Raw genomic sequence first — 20,479 nt, forward strand, 5'->3', positions numbered from 1 at the left:
TAGAACCTAATAAAATAGAATATTTAAAATTTCCTAAGTAGCAAACAAGTTTATGTACAGAGTTTCATGAGGAAATGATCAATCAATTATGAATTATGCTGAATAACGATCACTAAACTCATCTTAGTGTAAGTCCAACTTGTTGCCGTGGAGACAAAAACATTTTTTTTGAAAATAAACAAAGCACATGAATAGTAAAAGGCACCAGTTCAGTGTATGCATAATATTTATACAAAGTTTTATGATGATATATTGAACACTTTATGAGTGTTACTCTGGAAATATAAAATGTGGGATGGATAATAATAATAATAATAATATTAATAATAATAATGATGATGATGATAATAATAATAATGATACTAATGATGATGATGATGATGACGACGATAATAATAACAATAATGATAATAATGATGATGATGATAATAACAATAACAATAATAATATTAATTATGATAATGATGATGATGATAATAATAATAATGATAATAATAATAATAATAATAATACTAATAATACTAATAATACTAATAATGATAATGATAATAATAATTATTATTATTATTATTATTATTATAATAACAATAACAACAACAACAACGATAACGATAATTATGATAATAATAATGATAATATCTACCAAGTTCTCCACACTGACAGTAGGAGGTGGGTGGGGTGCTGCCATCCTGACACGCCCACCTCCCCACGGCCCCCGGGGAGAACTCCTCCACCTGGAGCACCTGCCTGATGCCTGTGTCCACGACCAGCTTGTACCCTGCCACGCCCCGACACTCCCCACTGGTAGGGGGGCAGGTCATCACCTCCTCGCCCCCGGGGCTCCTCCACGTGATCCCAGCTGCGACTGTTCCGGAGATGTCACAGGTGATGTTGTACGCCTGGCCAATACAGCCGTGCTGGTTACAGGACATTCGTGTCGTGGCGCCATCTGCACCGAGAAACATAATCATCTTGTTTGTTTGTTATTTCTTAATTGTGTTTTTGTTGTCTGGTGTGAGTGAGTGTGTTTAGGTTTACGTCTCTTTTAGCAATATTCCAGCAATATCACACGGGGGATACCAGAAATTGGATTCAAACCCTGGTCTTCGGTGTGACAAGCTAACACTTTAACAACTAGGCTACCCGACCACCCCTTTTTTGCCTAAGGGCGTGGCCATTTCACCTGATGGGAGGAGGACCAGAGAGTGTTTTTACAATGATTATCTGTTACAAAAATTTCTGGAAAAAATATGTTGTACTTTACTCTGACAAATAGTGTGAAGTCTTTCAGAGAAAAAAATATTTATGACTGTATGCACAGATTAACAGAAATATTCTGTCTTCCCTAGAATCTTAATGTGGACCCCTAGCTAACACACAGTGTCATTCCGGCCATTTGACATCAGCTTGTAAATAATCCAGTCTGGGCCAAACCATAAACCAGTGGTTGATGTCATGAACAAAGTTCTATGTCGTCAGGGGGACACGTTATCAAGTAGTTACCTTTTTCCAGCTTATGGATTTGATTGACTGAAGTAAACAGCCTCATTGTATATAAATAGTATGTACATACTCATATTTTCCAGGACTCTCCATCTTTGATGGAAGAGAATATAATGATAGACTACAAACATCATACAAAATTAAAGTAACATTTTTTAACAAGATTTTATTTGCATTTTTGGTTACTGCTATCATCTGGCAACGACTAGTGTGAGGCGTTTATCTATAACATGAGGGGCGCACCTCCATGTATTGTTTAAGTGTATAATAAACGACGAGTGTGAGGCGTTTATCTATAACATGAGGGGCGCACCTCCCTGCATTGTTTTAGTGTATAATAAATGACCACGAGTTGTTTATTTCTTATATGAGATATCAACATTATGTACAGCCTCTTTAAGGATGTTGATAAAATGTACAAACTCTAAAAATATTTACCCAAAATTTAATAATGACTCCCAGAATAGAATCCAAACCTGAAATGTCCGACAGTCCATTTCACGAAACAGGTGGGTTAAGTTTGGTATTTCCCACATATTCTCACAATCCTCACGTCCATTATCTGTACCTTTTCTCCTACTACGGATAGTCACATCTCTCCCACTTTGGGATGTGATTGTTCGGCCACTGTGCTTATCTGCGTTGCCCAGCTACATCTATGGGGAACTATTTACTAAACACTTCCCTCTCAAAATAATGTCGTCCAACATATGACGTCATCAAGTTGGAAGCGCATAGTGGAATCTCCAGAACTGACCTCAGGACATAGCGGTGTTCATGCTGTCAACCACTGGTCTGTCGGACACCGACTTCCCCATTAAACCATCAGACCCAATTGCAAATGAAAACAATATTCAGAGACAATTATCTTTTATTTATTTTAACTAACCCAAAGTAATAATCTGGCTAAATTCTGTCAGCAATAAAAAAAGTGTGGCATCATTGTGTTCAATGTAATATCACCCTTGGAGCTATGGTCTCATTGTGTTCAACGTAATATCACCCTTGGAGCTATGGTCTCATTGTGTTCAGTGTAATATCACCCTTGGAGCCATGGTCTCATTGTGTGCAATGTAATATCACCCTTGGAGCTATGGTCTCATTGTGTTCAATGTAATATCACCCATGGAGCCATGGTCTCATTGTGTTCAGTGTAATATCACCCTTGTAGCCATGGTCTCATTGTGTTCAGTGTAATATCACCCTTGGAGCCATGGTCTCATTGTGTTCAGTGTAATATCACCCTTGGAGCTATGGTCTCATTGTGTTCAATGTAATATCACCCTTGTAGCCATGGTCTCATTGTGTTCAGTGTAATATCACCCTTGTAGCCATGGTCTCATTGTGTTCAGTGTAATATCACCCTTGGAGCCATGGTCTCATTGTGTTCAGTGTAATATCACCCTTGGAGCCATGGTCTCATTGTGTGCAATGTAATATCACCCTTGGAGCCATGGTCTCATTGTGCTCAATGTAATATCACCCTTGTAGCCATGGTCTCATTGTGTTCAGTGTAATATCACCCTTGGAGCCATGGTCTCATTGTGTTCAGTGTAATATCACCCTTGGAGCCATGGTCTCATTGTGTTCAGAGTAATATCACCCTTGTAGCCATGGTCTCATTGTGTTCAGTGTAATATCACCCTTGGAGCCATGGTCTCATTGTGTTCAGTGTAATATCACCCTTGGAGCCATGGTCTCATTGTGAGAGGAGGCACAGAGAGATTGGGAGGTCAGACACGGTAACTCTGCCGACGATGTGGGTCCTTGCTCATACTATCAGTCACATGTTTGTGTTGATAACTTGCCGTGTCATACAGATGGAATATGGACTGCACCAGTAAACTAACTTCTCTCACTTGATTAAAGCATCATTATGAGGAAGAAAATATATGGATGTCAACTTTATTATGAGCCGGAAGTGAGTTGTATAAAACAACCAAGGGACACATAAAACCCCACGTACCTCTCGTCATCCAGCTACAAGGAATTTATCTTACCAACATGTTTTAATATGACGTTGTAAAAGAATTTAAATAAATTCAAACTTGATAGAAAAGAGCTGTTCAATGGAACGGAGGTGAGCTTGTTCTGTGTTAATTGACTTTCATTGACTCGAAAAAAACGTGCAGCTTTTTACTTAGAAGCGGGGTATGAGCGATTTATTCTGTCTCTCAGAAATCCACGTGCAGCCTGTAGTGCCCCTGACGGGGTATAAGAGATTTATTCCCCCACTGAGAAACAATTCCCTTCCAAGGCGGGATACATAGTGTTTTGTCAAGATCAAATGGACCAATCAGATCTCATCATTCTGACATGGAAGTATGATGGTATCTGACTTCAAACTTTTGACCTACTCTTGCAGTGGTGAACCTGAGTCAGTGAATATATCTGAGGGTGGAATAACACCCAACGCGGGACGCATGAAACCCCAGGTACCCCTCGTGATCCTGCTACAATTAATAAAATCCTTCTGTTGGGGAGGTTAACAGGTCTGGAAATTTTCCAACAGACAAACCCAACCTTTCAATGTTGCTATGACCTTCATGCAATGATGCTAAACTTAACAGCATCACTGTTGTAAGACAGGATGAAATACAAGTAAGACGACACCAGGGCCCGGTTCCACAAAGCGATCTTAGAGCTAAGTTGATCGTTATCCCCATCTTGTAACACTGGCTTACGATAGTCTAGTCGTAGTGCTAACATCGCTTTGTGGAACGGATGCCTGTTGATAACCTTCCTTGCTGTGTGGGTCTGTTACACAATACTTTTATGAATGTTATGCAGTGACGTTATGCACCCGTGAAGATCCGGGGTAGAATAGATCTTCAGCAACCCATGCTTGCCGTAAAAGGTGACTATGCTTGTCGTCAGAGGCGACTAACGGGTTCGGGTGGTCAGGCTCGCTGACTTGGTTGATGCATGTCATCACATCCAAAATACGTGGATTGATGCTCAAGATGTCAATCACTGGATCGTCTGGTCCAGACACAATTATTTACAGACTGCCTTCATATAGCTGGTATTTTGCTGAGTGCGGCGTTCAACAACAAACAAACAAACAATGATGTTATGACAGGGGTCCCTCCGTTCTGAGGTCAAGGGCACTCTGATTGAAACATGTGGGGCTCTCATAGGCGTCCAGGATGGAAACGTGTTGCATGCATGATTTCTGAGAATTTCATTGCTCTATGTCATTGAACACACTGATCGCCTTAACCATGTTATGGATGGGGATTTCAATGTTAGATTGAAGGAAATCACCAACTGACACTCTGGACCAGGAGTGTTTCTCTTACCAGAATATAAATGTCAGTTATATGTAACATGCAATCAACAACTTTGATAAATACATAATACAGATATTCTTTAGGCACCTGACAGGACTTGTAAAGTAAATTATTTACATCCAAAATTATTCGTAGGAATAAAATGGATGCAACAGTTCGCATCTTGTGAAACCTGGGCTCTAATATGTTTGTTCCTGAAAATCTCTTTAATGTCAACATTTTCACATTGAGTCTCTGAGTGAAATGTGGGTCAACGTCTACAAACTATTTCTTAATAAGGCATAGTTCACTTTTGAACTGCTCCCTATTGTAAGCGGGTAGTGTTGCAGTCGTCATGGAAACTGACCTGTGAGCATGACCAGTGCTGGGAGGAGAGCCACGACATAGATTTCCATCATCCTCATCCAAGATCATCTGTCAAACAATAATAATAATAACAATAAACAATCCGAGCACACTTTGAGTTAAGGATCAGTTTTCGTCTCATCACGAGGGAGAAATATTTCAGTTGGCTATTGAAATAAATCTTAGAGGTTGATAATCATTAACTAAGTAAGCATCAATTATCAATAAATATCAGAGAAGTAACTTTGATCAAATATGCAAAACACTCAGAGAAAAAACAACCTATCTCGCTGGTGAGCGGTGACACATTTTGGCATGGATTACATTGTGGACATTTAAGATATAGCCAAATCAGTTGCTGCCGTCTTCGCAATGATCAAAAGCAAGCCTGCTTCGGTAAATTAAAACTTTATTTCATCACAATAGTTTGAGTATTATATTATCGATGACAATTTTCATATCGATAAGCATTAATATTTCTTCCAATCGAAGATAATTCCTATTATCGATCGTTTCAGGCAGCCCTATATTTCAGTCATACATCAAATTTACTTTAAATGTTTTACGTCGACAAAGTGTTTAAAAAACAAACAGTGATTACCTTTTACTCCAAATTAAGTGCCCTTGGCAGGCACTGCTGGGAAACAATTATTTCTTCAAAAGTTCATGCTACCTTATACTCTGAGGTACATGTATTCTACAGGGCTATTACCTGACACTACCCGGGTACCCACCCCCCTATTACCTGACACTACCCGAGTACCCAGCCCCCTATTACCTGACACTACTCCCTATTACCTGACACTACCCGGGTACCCACCCCCCTTTTACCTGACACTACCCGGGTACCGCCCCCCCCCCCACCCCCTATTACCTGACTACCCAGGTACCCACCCCCTATTACCTGACACTACCCGGGTACCCACCCCCTATTACCTGACACTACCCAAGTACCCACCCCCTATTACCTGACACTACCCGGGTACCCACCCCCTATTACCTGACACTACCCGGGTACCCACCCCCTATTACCTGACACTACCCGGGTACCCACCCCCTATTACCTGACACTACCAAAGTACCCACCCCCTATTACCTGACACTACCAAAGTACCCACCCCCTATTACCTGACACTACCCGGGTACCCACCCCCTATTACCTGACACTACCCGGGTACCCACCCCCTATTACCTGACACTACCCAAGTACCCACCCCCTATTACCTGACACTACCCGGGTACCCACCCCCTATTACCTGACACTACCCGGGTACCCACCCCCTATTACCTGACACTACCCGGGTACCCACCCCCTATTACCTGACACTACACGGGTACCCACCCCCTATTACCTGACACTACACGGGTACCCACCCCATATTACCTGACACTACCCAGGTACCCACCCCCTATTACCTGACACTACCCGGGTACCCACCCCCTATTACCTGACACTACCCGGGTACCCACCCCCTATTACCTGACACTACACGGGTACCCACCCCCTATTACCTGACACTACTCAATTATTTACAGACCACTGTCATATAGCTGGAATTTTGCTGAGTGCGGCGTTAAAAAACAAACAACAAACAAACCTGAGTTGCCTGTCCCAGCCTTAGTATTGTAACACTGTATTGTAACAATGTATTGTAACACTGTATTGTAACACTGTATTGTAACACTGTATTTTAACACTGTATTGTAACACTGTATTGTAACACTGTATTGTAACACTGTATTTTAACACATTCATCTGTACATTTAAAGCAGTAACCTGAAACAAAGCATCACAGACTATTCCGCTCTGCGAACCATTTTTTCAGCGAAATATAAATAATGAATGAATAAATGAATGAATATTGCATTATAGCTAGAATAGATAGAATTATCATTAAACTGCTCGCATATGTTATAAAAAATGAGCGGGCCAGTGTAACTTGACAATGCCCTCTTATTGCTTGACGACGGGCCATTATCACGCCCATTGTTAGGTGACGTCATAGGATAGGGATAGGTGACGACACGTTCAATAGTGACGTCATCTGGTTTGTTCTATGTCGTTTCCATATTTGTAAAAGTGGGCCAGTCACATTCGTTTTGATTCAGTAAATGTTTCAAAACCATATTGTTGTTTCTTTATATTTGATAACAAATTCCATCCATTTTCGTTAAAACAACGGTAGCCCTCGGTCTTTTCAACTGCCCTCCTCATCGGGCAGGTAATGTAAGAGATCAGGCTACTGCAAATGATAATGCCCTGAAAAATAGCGTTACTCTTATATCAGCAGTATTGTAGCTCTTCACGACGGGAGGGATCTGAGGGATGTATCATATTTTGCTCACCCCATTCCCACCGATTTATGTAACATTTGTTCATGACGCCCTTCCCCAAAAATGAAGGACAAATTGTACTTTGCAGATTTCCGTTTTATCTTAATCCAAAACAATAACAAAAATGTGTTATTTTTCCATGCACACCCCATGGTTGTGATAAATTGTGGCGTTTTCCCCCTACCCCACCCATCTCTTTCACTGTCATTTGTTTACATGCTCTCCCCGATAATCTCAAATTGACTTTAAAATCAAATAAATTTGCTTTTGAATCTAGGGTTTGAAAACAACACTTGCTAGAGTTTGTGAACTGAGCAACAACTACCAACACCTCGCTTTAAATAACATTAGTGTAATATTTAACTGATAAATTCAAATAAGATAATTACAGATTTCAGTGTGACACTATAAACAAATAAATTTAATTCGTGTTTGAAAGGTTTGAAGTAATCCTGCTAGTATCTGTAGAAATCGGTGCCAATTTGCTTGACATTAGTCCCGCATTCATTTGAAACATTTCAGATACGACGTCAAGTACTCCCCACACCGTTACCTTGGTTACACGACATCACAGACGTCATGAAAACTGACGGAGTCCTCGCAGAAAATGACACCGGTATCACATTGTCAGGCGATGCGGTCATCGTTCTCAATACGTGTATTACGGCAAATATATCGCTGAGCTCTGCTATCAAACACAACTAATGTCATCGTTATGACACGCTGATAATGAAATATATACTCCAGTACATTATTTGTGGCGTTTATCATTCGAGTGGCTATTCAACAGTATATTATCAGATTTTACGAATGCTTCTTTGGGTGTTAATCCGCTTGGCACAAAATGTATCACGATAAAAGCCTTATAATAAAACATAAACTATGAACACAAGCCATAGATAATTTAAATTCCCCAACATTCGCAATATCCTTCAGAAATCTCCTGATAACGCCAAACCACCACAAACGCAGGTGATCGGCTATACGACGAAAGTGTGATGCTGAGAGCGTTGTTATAACGAGGGCACGCAGAGCTGCAGATAACCACTGCTTTAGAGGCTGTTTGGATATAACACGATTATTTCCGAATTCTTAATACCCACCTGATCAATACATACTCGACCGATGTCGCTAGAAACTTCAGAATCGACGATAACGGTGGGATTTCCTCGCGAACTTTGGAACCCTGCATATGGGTCGCATCTGTGAAACGCTCTGCAACTGGAACCGGTGTAAGAGTTTTTTGTACCCTGTACAATTTCATCCCCTATAATCGCCAGGGAACGCGCGTTTCAGCTCCTTTCCCAGTGCTTGCGTTCAATTTTTAAACTGGACGAACCAGGTCAACTCGTTTTGACCAGGGTATAACCAAAGTTCCCACACAGCAAAGGTTATAAAGATTATTGTACATAGATTATCCTTTCAGATGAATAATGGTATTCACACTCATTCTAACCAGCTGATTATTCTATCATGATGTAGAAAATCCTGGCGTACATATCACACTCTTTTGTACGCAGTGACTCGCAAGTTGGATATTTCAAGTATTTCATATATTCAAATTTCATATTTTTTAGCAAGGATCTACGTATAGTATGATATTGAACGTTATAATTATTAAAGTTGAATATTATAGAACGCGTATATCTCTGCACAGGAAACTTGGATAATCACCTTTTTGTTTTTAGCAATGTTTACTTAAGAAATTGACAAACTAAATGTTGTATGCCATAGTTGTGAGCTTTTGAAGATGAATGTAACCGCATCCTGAACAACTGTTGCTTTGTAATATTCAGCTTTTGAAGATGAACTATGAATGTAACCGCATCCTGAACAACTGTTGCTTTGTAATATTCAGCTTTTGAAGATGAACTATGAATGTAACCGCATCCTGAACAACTGTTGCTTTGTAATATTCAGCTTTTGAAGATCAAATATGAATGTAACCGCATCCTGAACAACTGTTGCTTTGTAATATTCAGCTTTTGAAGATCAAATATGAATGTAACCGCATCCTGAACAACTGTTGCTTTGTAATATTCAGCTTTTGAAGATGAACTATGAATGTAACCGCATCCTGAACAACTGTTGCTTTGTAATATTCAGCTTTTGAAGATGAACTATGAATGTAACCGCATCCTGAACAACTGTTGCTTTGTGATATTCAGCTTTTGAAGATCAAATATGAATGTAACCGCATCCTGAACAACTGTTGCTTTGTAATATTCAGCTTTTGAAGATCAAATATGAATGTAACCGCATCCTGAACAACTGTTGCTTTGTAATATTCAGCTTTTGAAGATGAACTATGAATGTAACCGCATCCTGAACAACTGTTGCTTTGTAATATTCAGCTTTTGAAGATGAACTATGAATGTAACCGCATCCTGAACAACTGTTGCTTTGTAATATTCAGCTTTTGAAGATCAAATATGAATGTAACCGCATCCTGAACAACTGTTGCTTTGTAATATTCAATATTGTAATATTTACTTCAACAACACGAATAACACATTCAATAAATATATATGCACACATTTTCAGAGGGGATTTGATTTGGTCGTTTGATTGACAGAACACTGACGTCTAACGATTCACCAGGTGCGTGTTTAGTGACAAAAACGATTTCCGAATTTTCTTCTCATGGTGTAATCTAGTAACACATTTTAAAATATTGTAATCACAGGATATTTAGCTGTTTTTATTTATACATTTAAGGAAAGAACAAGGGATTTGTATATGCAAGAATGGTCAGATTGTATATCTAATTCACCAAGGCTAGATTAATATTGCACTTACAAATCCTTACTACAACCTGAAAAATATCTATCATCGTTTAAGACTGTAAATTTAAGAAGACCTTTAACAAAATTTAGATGTTGTTCAAATGATTTTAAAATACATAAATATAGAATGTCTAGTGAACATGGCTGTGCTGACAGTCTATGTACTTTCTGTAAAGAAGACTTAGATGATGAATACCATGTACTATTTATATGTCCAGCATATACTTACTTAAGGATAAGGTATTTGCCCTCGTATTACTATCAAAAATCCTACCCTGCACAAGTTTGTATTATTACTTACAACAAATGACGACAACATTTCATTTGAGCTAGCTCTATATTTAGATAAAATGTTTAAACTTAGAAATTCTAAAGCCAATATTAACTGAAGCGCTCTGTCACAATATGTCAAATATTATCCAACCATCTGTACTATTGGCCTCATGGCCAGACTATACGAAATAAATTCTGTTCTGTTCTGATATTAAGCTGATTACTATATTCATATAATATTGGTAAAAGAAAAATATAGTAACATCCTGGTTTTTTTCTACTTATACGATTTATCCTGATCATTCCATACAAAAAATAACTAAATAACTGCGTAATTCTGAGACTGACCGAAGAAAAACATTATAATGATCTGACGTTATCCACGTGAATACCAAATTTACAACGTTTTCCCCCCCAAATAATTTAAAGCAATTATACAATATATATCTTATCTTTGGATTCACCCAAGCGTCCCCGTGCTTGAACCATAGTATAGTCATGCCCATAATCATTGTCCCCACCATACTAAGAATCATATATCTAGGGGGTGACAATAATTGTGATCATAGGTTTAGTTCAGGGCAAAACTATACTTGATTAAACCCAACATGGGAGTAGAGTAAATTCTATATCTTAAATACACTGACGTCCAAAAGAAACTTTACTAACTGAAAATGTTAATTTCAGACAAAGTATAAATTTGTTTTCGATGAAAGTCTATCTAAAACACATAACCTTAATACAACAATAGTGTATGCAGAAAATGTTAATCGTCTGTTACGTGTTTGCGAGATAACGCGAAAAAGTGAAAAACACGTGTACCACGGACAACTGCAAATGCGCGAGCGGGTATGGGTATAAAACGATTGCAACGGCAAGTCAGACATCCAAAGTGATAAAAAGAACACAAAAGAAATGCCACGACTCACAGTCGAACAACGTGAACGAGCCTTGCGTATGGTACAGATTGGAGCCACCCACGCCCATATTGCACGAACCTTCGGTTGCTCCCGTGTTGCCGTTGCCGTTGCCGTCTGCAGACATACAGGGCGGACTGCTGACAGGCCAAGAACAGGCAGACCCAGGGTGACCACGCCCCATGATGACCGGTACTTGCGTACCTTGCAATTCCGAAATCGCTTCCTGACAGTGACGTCATCGGCGACAAATGCCTAAGGTCACAGGGTTAGTCGACAGACAGTGGCCAGGAGACTCAGGGCTCATGGAATCAGGGCTTTTAGACCATACAGGGGACAGCTATTGACAGCGCAACATCGTCGTCTGCGATTGAGATGGGCCCGGACTGTACGACGTTGACAACGACGTGACTGGCAGAGGGTTGTCTTCACTGACGAAAGTCGATTCTGTATGTTTAGGGCTGATGGAAGACAACGTGTTCAATGGTGGAGGGGATGTCATGGTGTGGGGAGGGATCTGTGGGCAGGAGAGGACACCGCTGGTCATCGTTGACGGAAACTTGACAGCTCAGCGTTACATGGATAACATTCTTCGTCCAGTTTTCCTACCATTTCTCCAACAGCAGCCACGTCGTGTCATTTAACAGCATGACAACGCTAAAGCCCATACAGCCAGAATTGTCCCCCATAGAACACCTCTGGGACTTGATGGATCGTCATGTTCGACAACGACCACACTCTCCAGCCAACCGGCAAGAACTGATCTTGGCCCAAGACGAATGGCGTCAAATCCCACGTGACCTCATCCGACGACTGACTTTTTCTGTGCGTCGAAGACTTTTTGCGTGTACTGAGGCATTTGGTGGTCACAAACGCTACTTGTTATTGAACGTGAGCGATTGTTTATGTACTCTGCCTATTGTCCATGATTCTGGAAGCTAGAGTTTTGTACCACACCCAGCTTTGGGGGGCTCTGACGTCATTCCCGGTCGCGGTATGATTGTCATTTTCAGTGTTGATTATGTTGATATATTGATCTTCTCAATACACTTTACTTCAAGCATGTATGTTTTGTTGCTTTTGAGCAAGAGTGATTTCAAACTCTGGTAAAGTTTCTTTAGGACGTCAGTTTTTATGAAAACTATACTTCGGTCTCGTCAGGAAATTTGTACACATTTTATGAAATATTATTTCCAGGTCTGAACTTTATCGAGACTCTTGTAGAACTTAGGTTCATTTGATACATGTTGGGTCCAATATAATAATAATTATGAATCAGTTATTTCCTCTCTTTTTCAAATGAACGACAGATAAACAAATAGTGGAATCCACGTCCTGTGCCACATGGTTTTCAGAGTGGGGATTTTCCTCCATCTGCCATTTTTCAATTGGTAAATTAGGGGCGGTCGGGTAGCCAAGACGTTAAAGCGTTCGCTCGTCACGACGATTCCCGACATAGGTACAATGTGTGAAGCCCATTTCTGGCGTCCCCCGCCGTGATACTGCTGGGATATTGCTAAAAACTCACTCACTCACTCAATTGGTAAATTTTGATAGGAGGTTCTAAACTTAAGTAAAATTTTACAAAGGTTTCAAGTTTTGTTAATTGGTAATATTTTACAATTCTCTCCATGGATCATTTTGAAGATTTACCTCTTGCTATTAACTATTGCTAGTTTCAATAATTTAGTTTATCGATAACTATATATTTAAGATAACCTTGAATATTGTGATATCTATATGTAACTGAGGCTTAGGTCGTCAAACATTAGTTTCATAAACGTTATGCAATTAAAATTTACATGTTCCCACTTAAGTACCATCAAAAAGTAATTTATACATAATGAAATAATATTTAGATATTCCAAGATGGGATTGGGCTCGCTGACTTGGTTGATGTATGTCATCGTATCCCGATTGCGTACATCCATGCTCATGATGTCGGACACTGGATTGTCTGATCCAGACTCGATTAACTACAGACCGCCGTCATATAGCCGAAATATTGCCGAGTGCGGCGTTAAACAACAAACAAACAAACAGAAGTTCTTTTTCTTTACTTTCTACGTTTCCGATAGACTATATCAGGGAGATATGGGATCACGGGTAGTAATCACTTGTGTTTCCGATAGACTATATCAGGGAGATATGGGATCACTGGTAGTAATCACTTGTGTTTCCGATAGACTATATCAGGGAGATATGGGATCACTGGTAGTAATCACTTGTGTTTCCGATAGACTATATCAGGGAGATATGGGGTCACGGGTAGAAATCACTTGTGTTTTCGATAGACTATATCAGGGAGATATGGGATCACTGGTAGTAATCACTTGTGTTTCCGATAGACTATATCAGGGAGATATGGGGTCACAGGTAGTAATCACTTGTGTTTCCGATAGACTATATCAGGGAGATATGGGGTCACGGGTAGTAATCACTTGTGTTTCCGATAGACTATATCAGGGAGATATGGGGTCACGGGTAGTAATCACTTGTGTTTCCGATAGACTATATCAGGGAGATATGGGGTCACGGGTAGTAATCACTTGTGTTTCCGATAGACTATATCAGGGAGATATGGGATCACGGGTAGTAATCACTTGTGTTTCCGATAGACTATATCAGGGAGATATGGGGTCACGGGTAGAAATCACTTGTGTTTTCGATAGACTATATCAGGGAGATATGGGATCACTGGTAGTAATCACTTGTGTTTCCGATAGACTATATCAGGGAGATATGGGGTCACAGGTAGTAATCACTTGTGTTTTCGATAGACTATATCAGGGAGATATGGGGTCACAGGTAGTAATCACCTTTGTTTCCGATAAACTATATCAGGGAGATATGGGATCACGGGTAGTAATCACTTGTGTTTTCGATAAGAAAAAGACCCGTGAAGATCCGGGTAGAGAATAGATCTTCAGCAACTCATGCTTGCCGTAAAGGGCGACTCTGCTTGTCGGGTGGTCTGGCTCGCTGGCTTGGTTGATGCACGTCATCGTATCCATGTTGCTTAGATCGATGCTGATGATATTTATCACTGAATGGTCTGGTCCGACTCGATTCGGAACAGACCGCCGTCTCCGACTCCGACTCGCATACACGACTCCGCATGCACATCGTAGAAGGCAATTCTTTGACTTAAAAAATAATAAAGTAACATATATAATGTCCTGTTATTTGAACACATCGTGGTTGATACAATTTATACATACACTTTATACATACAATTTCTACATACAATTTCTACTTACAATTTATGCACACAATTTCTACATACAATTTATGCATACAATTTATACATACAATTTATACATACAATTTATGCATACAATTTATACATACAATTTATGCATACAATTTATACATACAATTTATACATACAATTTATGCATACAATTTATACATACAATTTATGCATACAATTTATACATACAATTTATGCATACAATTTATACATACACTTTATAATTGAACCACCTGGGTGTGGTTTTCAACTCATCACTATCTATGGCTTCTCACGTGGATAACATCTGCAAGCGAGCATATCGGAACACCAGGAGTATTGGACAGATTCGCCAGTGTAAAAATGCAAACACAGCTGCTTCTCTAGTTCACGCATGTGTTCTATCACATCTAGATTTCTGTAATGGACTACTCATCGGCCTTCCTCATAACCTTTTGACTAAACTTCAAAGAGTTCAAAACTGTGCTGCCAGGCTTGTTACTAAATCCAAAAGGTTTGACCATATCACACCGATTCTACGGAACCTCCACTGGCTCAAAATCAATGAGAGAATCCAGTATAAAGTGATGCTGGTTGTGTTCAATGCGAGACACAATCAAACACCAACTTATATCAGCGAGCTTCTTGAAGAGAACGTGCCTGGGAGATCTCTCAGATCAAGCTGCCAGTCCCTACTCTCTGTGCCTAGTGTTAGAACGGCGACTTTTGGTGGTCAGAGTTTCGCCAAAGTTGCCCCTGATCTATGGAATAGGCTGCCATTGGATATCAGGAACATTGACAGTCCTACTTTGTTCCGCTCAAGACTCAAAACCTATCTTTTCACCAAATCTTTCTTGGAGTATTGAGGCTTTGTGTTTTCCTAGCTGTGTAATGTCTCTGTTTTGTGTAGACTCAAATGAAGCGCTTTTGAGCAGTTCTTCGAACTGGATACCAGCGCTATATACATCTGTAGTTATTATTATTATTATATGGTGTTTTTAAGTTCAGTTCTAAGGGACACTTCACTAATGTCACATCGAAGGATTTTAAAGACGAAACACCTTATCATTATCGCTGGTTATGCCTTTAGCAAAAGTATTCATTAAGAATTTCTTGACGCAAGATGTTACGAATTTCGGATTTAGGATCAGGCGTTCGTCCCAGTCTTATGTTACTGCGCATGTCTCAGCCAGCGTGTACTTCCTGTGAGCGAAGATTGAGGACGTTAGCAACTATGGACGCTGGTAATGGCCGGGCAACATAAACGTTACTCGTCGGACGGGGTGCAAAAAAACACAAACCATAAAACCGACAAGGAGAACTTTATTGTAATACGTGCAGTGGTATACCGCTAACTGTGCAGATATGGTGCATTTCATTTGTGAAACACCATAATAAAAAAACAACTGACAGTAACGAATGCACTGAGGGCGTGCACAACAAAACGCTGCTGTGTTCTCTCTGTTCTCTGTTCTTTGTTCTCTGTTCACGTTTACACATTCTGGGAGGTCATTCAGCTGTAGGTTATAGTCCTACTGCAAGCATATGGTTAGGTGAGGTGAAATGGGGTTTAACGTCACGTCCAAGATTATTGCGCTTATACAGCGACGTGCATGCACGTGTGTGTGTATGTGTGTGGCTGCTTGTACTAGTCCGGACTGATGCCGATTTATAGTGCTAGCCCACTGAGATACAATGCCGCAGTTTGACTCCGAGTCAACAAGTCCATGTTTAAGCCCCTTAATACCGGGCACCAGGCAGGGTGACAACAAGTTCCATCTTTAAACGTATTTTGCTGGGAACCTGGGACCTTCCGCTCAACGGGCGGACGTTTTACCACTAGACCGCGGTGGCTGTCCTGCAAACATAAACCACAAGACTAAGTCATTTGGCCAAACGTTTTCAAGGAAATTACACGATTACTGGACGCGAATTGCCGTTCGGGAATAAACGACTCCTCTGTGGCAGTGTCTGCTAATGTATGTGAGTGATTGAATGGTGTTTACCGCCGTCGTCAGCAACATCTCAGCGACAGCACGGCGGTCTGTAAATAATACAGACAATACACACCAGTGATTGATATTACGTGTAACATTCTACCCTGGCCGGACACGATGAGGTCCCCTGACCAAGGTTCACGACAGAGGTCAATGAATTAGACCATACCTCTGCATGTTATTACTTTTACAGGATCAATGATTAACATAAGGCAACAAAACCCAGCTGGAAATAAAACAGAGATATGTTCACGTGAAGAAGTGAGTGAGTGAGTTGGATTTAACGCCACTTTTAACAGTATTCCAGTCATATCACGGCGTGTCAGCTTAATGTGGGAGGAAAGCCCGAAGTAATGCAGGTCTCAGACGTTTACCACCTCGGTGAAACCCACGAGCACGGGTATGGTGCTGACAAACCTAGAAATATAATCGGGGCGAACCGGGATTCACAATCATAGGTTTCTGGCGTGCCCAAGGGACGCAACTCTGCACAGTGAATCGCGGCACCTTAGACGACTGGGCCACCCGTGCCCCCAACGTGAAGGAGAGTTGTCGGGTGATACTGCTATGATTATATATCATCATCTTCGTGAAGGAGAGTTTTCGGGTGATACTGCTATGATTATATATCATCATCTTCGTGAAGGAGAGTTGTCGGGTGATACTGCTATGATTATATATCATCATCTTCGTGAAGGAGAGTTTTCGGGTGATACTGCTATGATTATATATCATCATCTTCGTGAAGGAGAGTTGTCGGGTGATACTGCTATGATTATATATCATCATCTACGTGAAGGAGAGTTTTCGGGTGATACTGCTATTATTATATATCATCATCTACGTGAAGGAGAGTTGTCGGGTGATACTGCTATGATTATATATCATCATCTTCGTGAAGGAGAGTTTTCGGGTGATACTGCTATGATTATATATCATCATCTTCGTGAAGGAGAGTTTTCGGGTGATACTGCTATTATTATATATCATCATCTACGTGAAGGAGAGTTGTCGGATGATACTGCTATGATTATATATCATCATCTACGTGAAGGAGAGTTTTCGGGTGATACTGCTATGATTATATATCATCATCTTCGTGAAGGAGAGTTTTCGGGTGATACTGCTATGATTATATATCATCATCTACGTGAAGGAGAGTTGTCGGGTGATACTGCTATGATTATATATCATCATCTACGTGAAGGAGAGTTGTCGGGTGATACTGCTATGATTATATATCATCATCTACGTGAAGGAGAGTTGTCGGATGATACTGCTATGATTATATATCATCATCTACGTGAAGGAGAGTTTTCGGGTGATACTGCTATGATTATATATCATCATCTTCGTGAAGGAGAGTTTTCGGGTGATACTGCTATGATTATATATCATCATCTTCGTGAAGGAGAGTTGTCGGGTGATACTGCTATGATTATATATCATCATCTACGTGAAGGAGAGTTGTCGGGTGATACTGCTATGATTATATATCATCATCTACGTGAAGGAGAGTTGTCGGGTGATACTGCTATGACTATATATCATCATCTACGTGAAGGAGAGTTGTCGGGTGATACTGCTATGATTATATATCATCATCTACGTGAAGGAGAGTTGTCGGATGATACTGCTATGATTATATATCATCAACTACGTAAAGGAGAGTTGTCGGGTGATACTGCTATGATTATATATCATCATCTACGTGAAGGAGAGTTGTCGGGTGATACTGCTATGATTATATATCATCATCTTCGTGAAGGAGAGTTTTCGGGTGATACTGCTATGATTATATATCATCATCTACGTGAAGGAGAGTTTTCGGGTGATACTGCTATGATTATATATCATCATCTACGTGAAGGAGAGTTGTCGGGTGATACTGCTATGATTATATATCATCATCTTCGTGAAGGAGAGTTTTCGGGTGATACTGCTATGATTATATATCATCATCTACGTGAAGGAGAGTTGTCGGGTGATACTGCTATGATTATATATCATCATCTACGTGAAGGAGAGTTGTCGGGTGATACTGCTATGACTATATATCATCATCTACGTTCTAATTCCTTGTTGGAGAGTAAGAAATATTGTAGACAGGAAGTATACTTTCTAAATTTCTTCAACTTCATTCAAGCGCCATGTTGTTATAGACACCTATAAGAAAAATTTAAAAGTCACAATAGTGCCACGCTTTGAATATCGGACTAACAGTCGGTCACTTGCACTGCCGGGGTCCCGAGTGTGCATTCAAAATGGTTCGGTTTCCTTGATCTATCAGCTGAATTTATAACATGTCCGTACCATTTTGGAACAGGGAAATCACAGTGTTCGCCAAAGACATTCATGTTAACTGTACCACCCTATACTGAAGACGTGAAAATCAACAAACTCAAGTCTGCTTGCATGTCAGTGACAGTTTCGAACGAAGGGCAAGGTCACCAACAGAATAAGAAAAGACAACCATGATCTTCTCACAGCGTTTTACGCTAGAGATAGGGAATGTTATTGTTCACATTTGGGATATTTTGGGCCAGCTAATCAGAAACCAGTGATCTGGTTGATCTCATGGGGACCCTCGAATCGGCCTCCATCAATTGATCGGTAGTCGTACATTGTAAATGGATATTGTTCCATTATATATTGACTGTAGAAGCTCTATTCATAACTTATATGGAATGCAAACCGAATTTGATGCGTGTGACTATCTAGTTGGGTTTAATAAAGTGTTTGTAAATATCTCTCGCTCTCATGACATTGCTTCAGTTCTGCCTTGTGGTTTCATAATGAATGACGTCTCGCGATTTTTTTATGAATGGAAAAAGTAGTTCCGGTGTGACAGAGGTCACGGTTATCCAATCAAAACGAATAAAACAAGGTCAACCTTGTACGACACACGTGTGACGTACGGATTTAGTATCTTACCACCTGTATCTTCACCACGTGGGTAATACATACAAAATCCACACAGCCATGTTGCCGACAAGAAATATGGAAAACACCCAACAATCAATATTGCCGAAATTGCTGTCAACTGAGCACGTTGTGACTTGGAAAGTCCTTCGAGTGAGTGAGTGAGTGAGTATGGTTTTACGCCGCTTTACAACTTTTCCAGCAATATCACGGCGGGGGACACCAGAAATGGGCTTCACACATTGTACCCTTGTGGGGAATCGAACCCGGGTCGTCGGCGTGACGAGCGAACGCTTTAACCACTAGGCTACCCGACCACCAAGAAAGTCCTTCGACAGACGTGTCAGTTTAATAATGAAAAAGGCAGTTATCACGGCATTTTGAAGCTATAGGAAAATATGAACGGTTTTGATACATTGGGGTTCATAAGCTTCTCGGCTTTTCCATGCGGTGACACAAGCATGTCAATCAGCGTACGTCAATACCGCCTCCATATTTGCCTTTTGTTACTTCTTTATTTTGTGTTGTTTCTGGTATTTATCACAGAAAATTCACCACGATTCTCATCTCGCTCCTACATCCCGACGTGTGCAGCAGGTATTGGGGATTTCCACTGTTCACAAAACTCAAAAAATGACATTGTCAGGATGACTGCACATATTCACTGCATTTTCTCGTACGACATAGGAGATCGATAGGTAGACTAAGGTGTGTCCCTCTCAAATACAGGTCATGTGATCAGTGTTCTTAAATGTCTTGTGGGCCCGGCTCCGTGATCTAGAGGTAGAGGGACCGGCTCCGTGATCTAGAGGTAGAGGTACCGGCTCCGTGATCTAGAGGTAGAGGGCCCGGCTCCGTGATCTAGAGGTAGAGGGCC

At 40.4% G+C, this 20,479-nt stretch overlaps 1 protein-coding gene across 2 annotated transcripts in view; it reads right to left on the minus strand.

The window, feature by feature from the left end:
* Nucleotides 1–8,677, minus strand: part of LOC139472850 (uncharacterized) — a 58,478-nt gene extending 49,801 nt beyond the window's left edge. For both annotated transcript variants that reach the window (XM_071255319.1, XM_071255318.1), the window contains exons 1-3: nucleotides 8,579–8,677; nucleotides 5,143–5,210; nucleotides 644–949 (exon numbers count right to left, since the gene is read on the minus strand). In XM_071255319.1, coding sequence (XP_071111420.1) covers nucleotides 644–949; nucleotides 5,143–5,200 — 364 coding nt within the window. In that variant the 5' untranslated portion in view covers nucleotides 5,201–5,210; nucleotides 8,579–8,677. The remainder of the gene's footprint in view (nucleotides 1–643; nucleotides 950–5,142; nucleotides 5,211–8,578) is intronic.
* Nucleotides 8,678–20,479: the final 11,802 nt, after the last annotated feature.

The sequence above is a fragment of the Haliotis cracherodii genome, unplaced genomic scaffold (assembly GCF_022045235.1).
Source record: "Haliotis cracherodii isolate W230 unplaced genomic scaffold, xgHalCrac1.p SCAF_25, whole genome shotgun sequence".
Classification (NCBI taxonomy): domain Eukaryota; kingdom Metazoa; phylum Mollusca; class Gastropoda; order Lepetellida; family Haliotidae; genus Haliotis; species Haliotis cracherodii.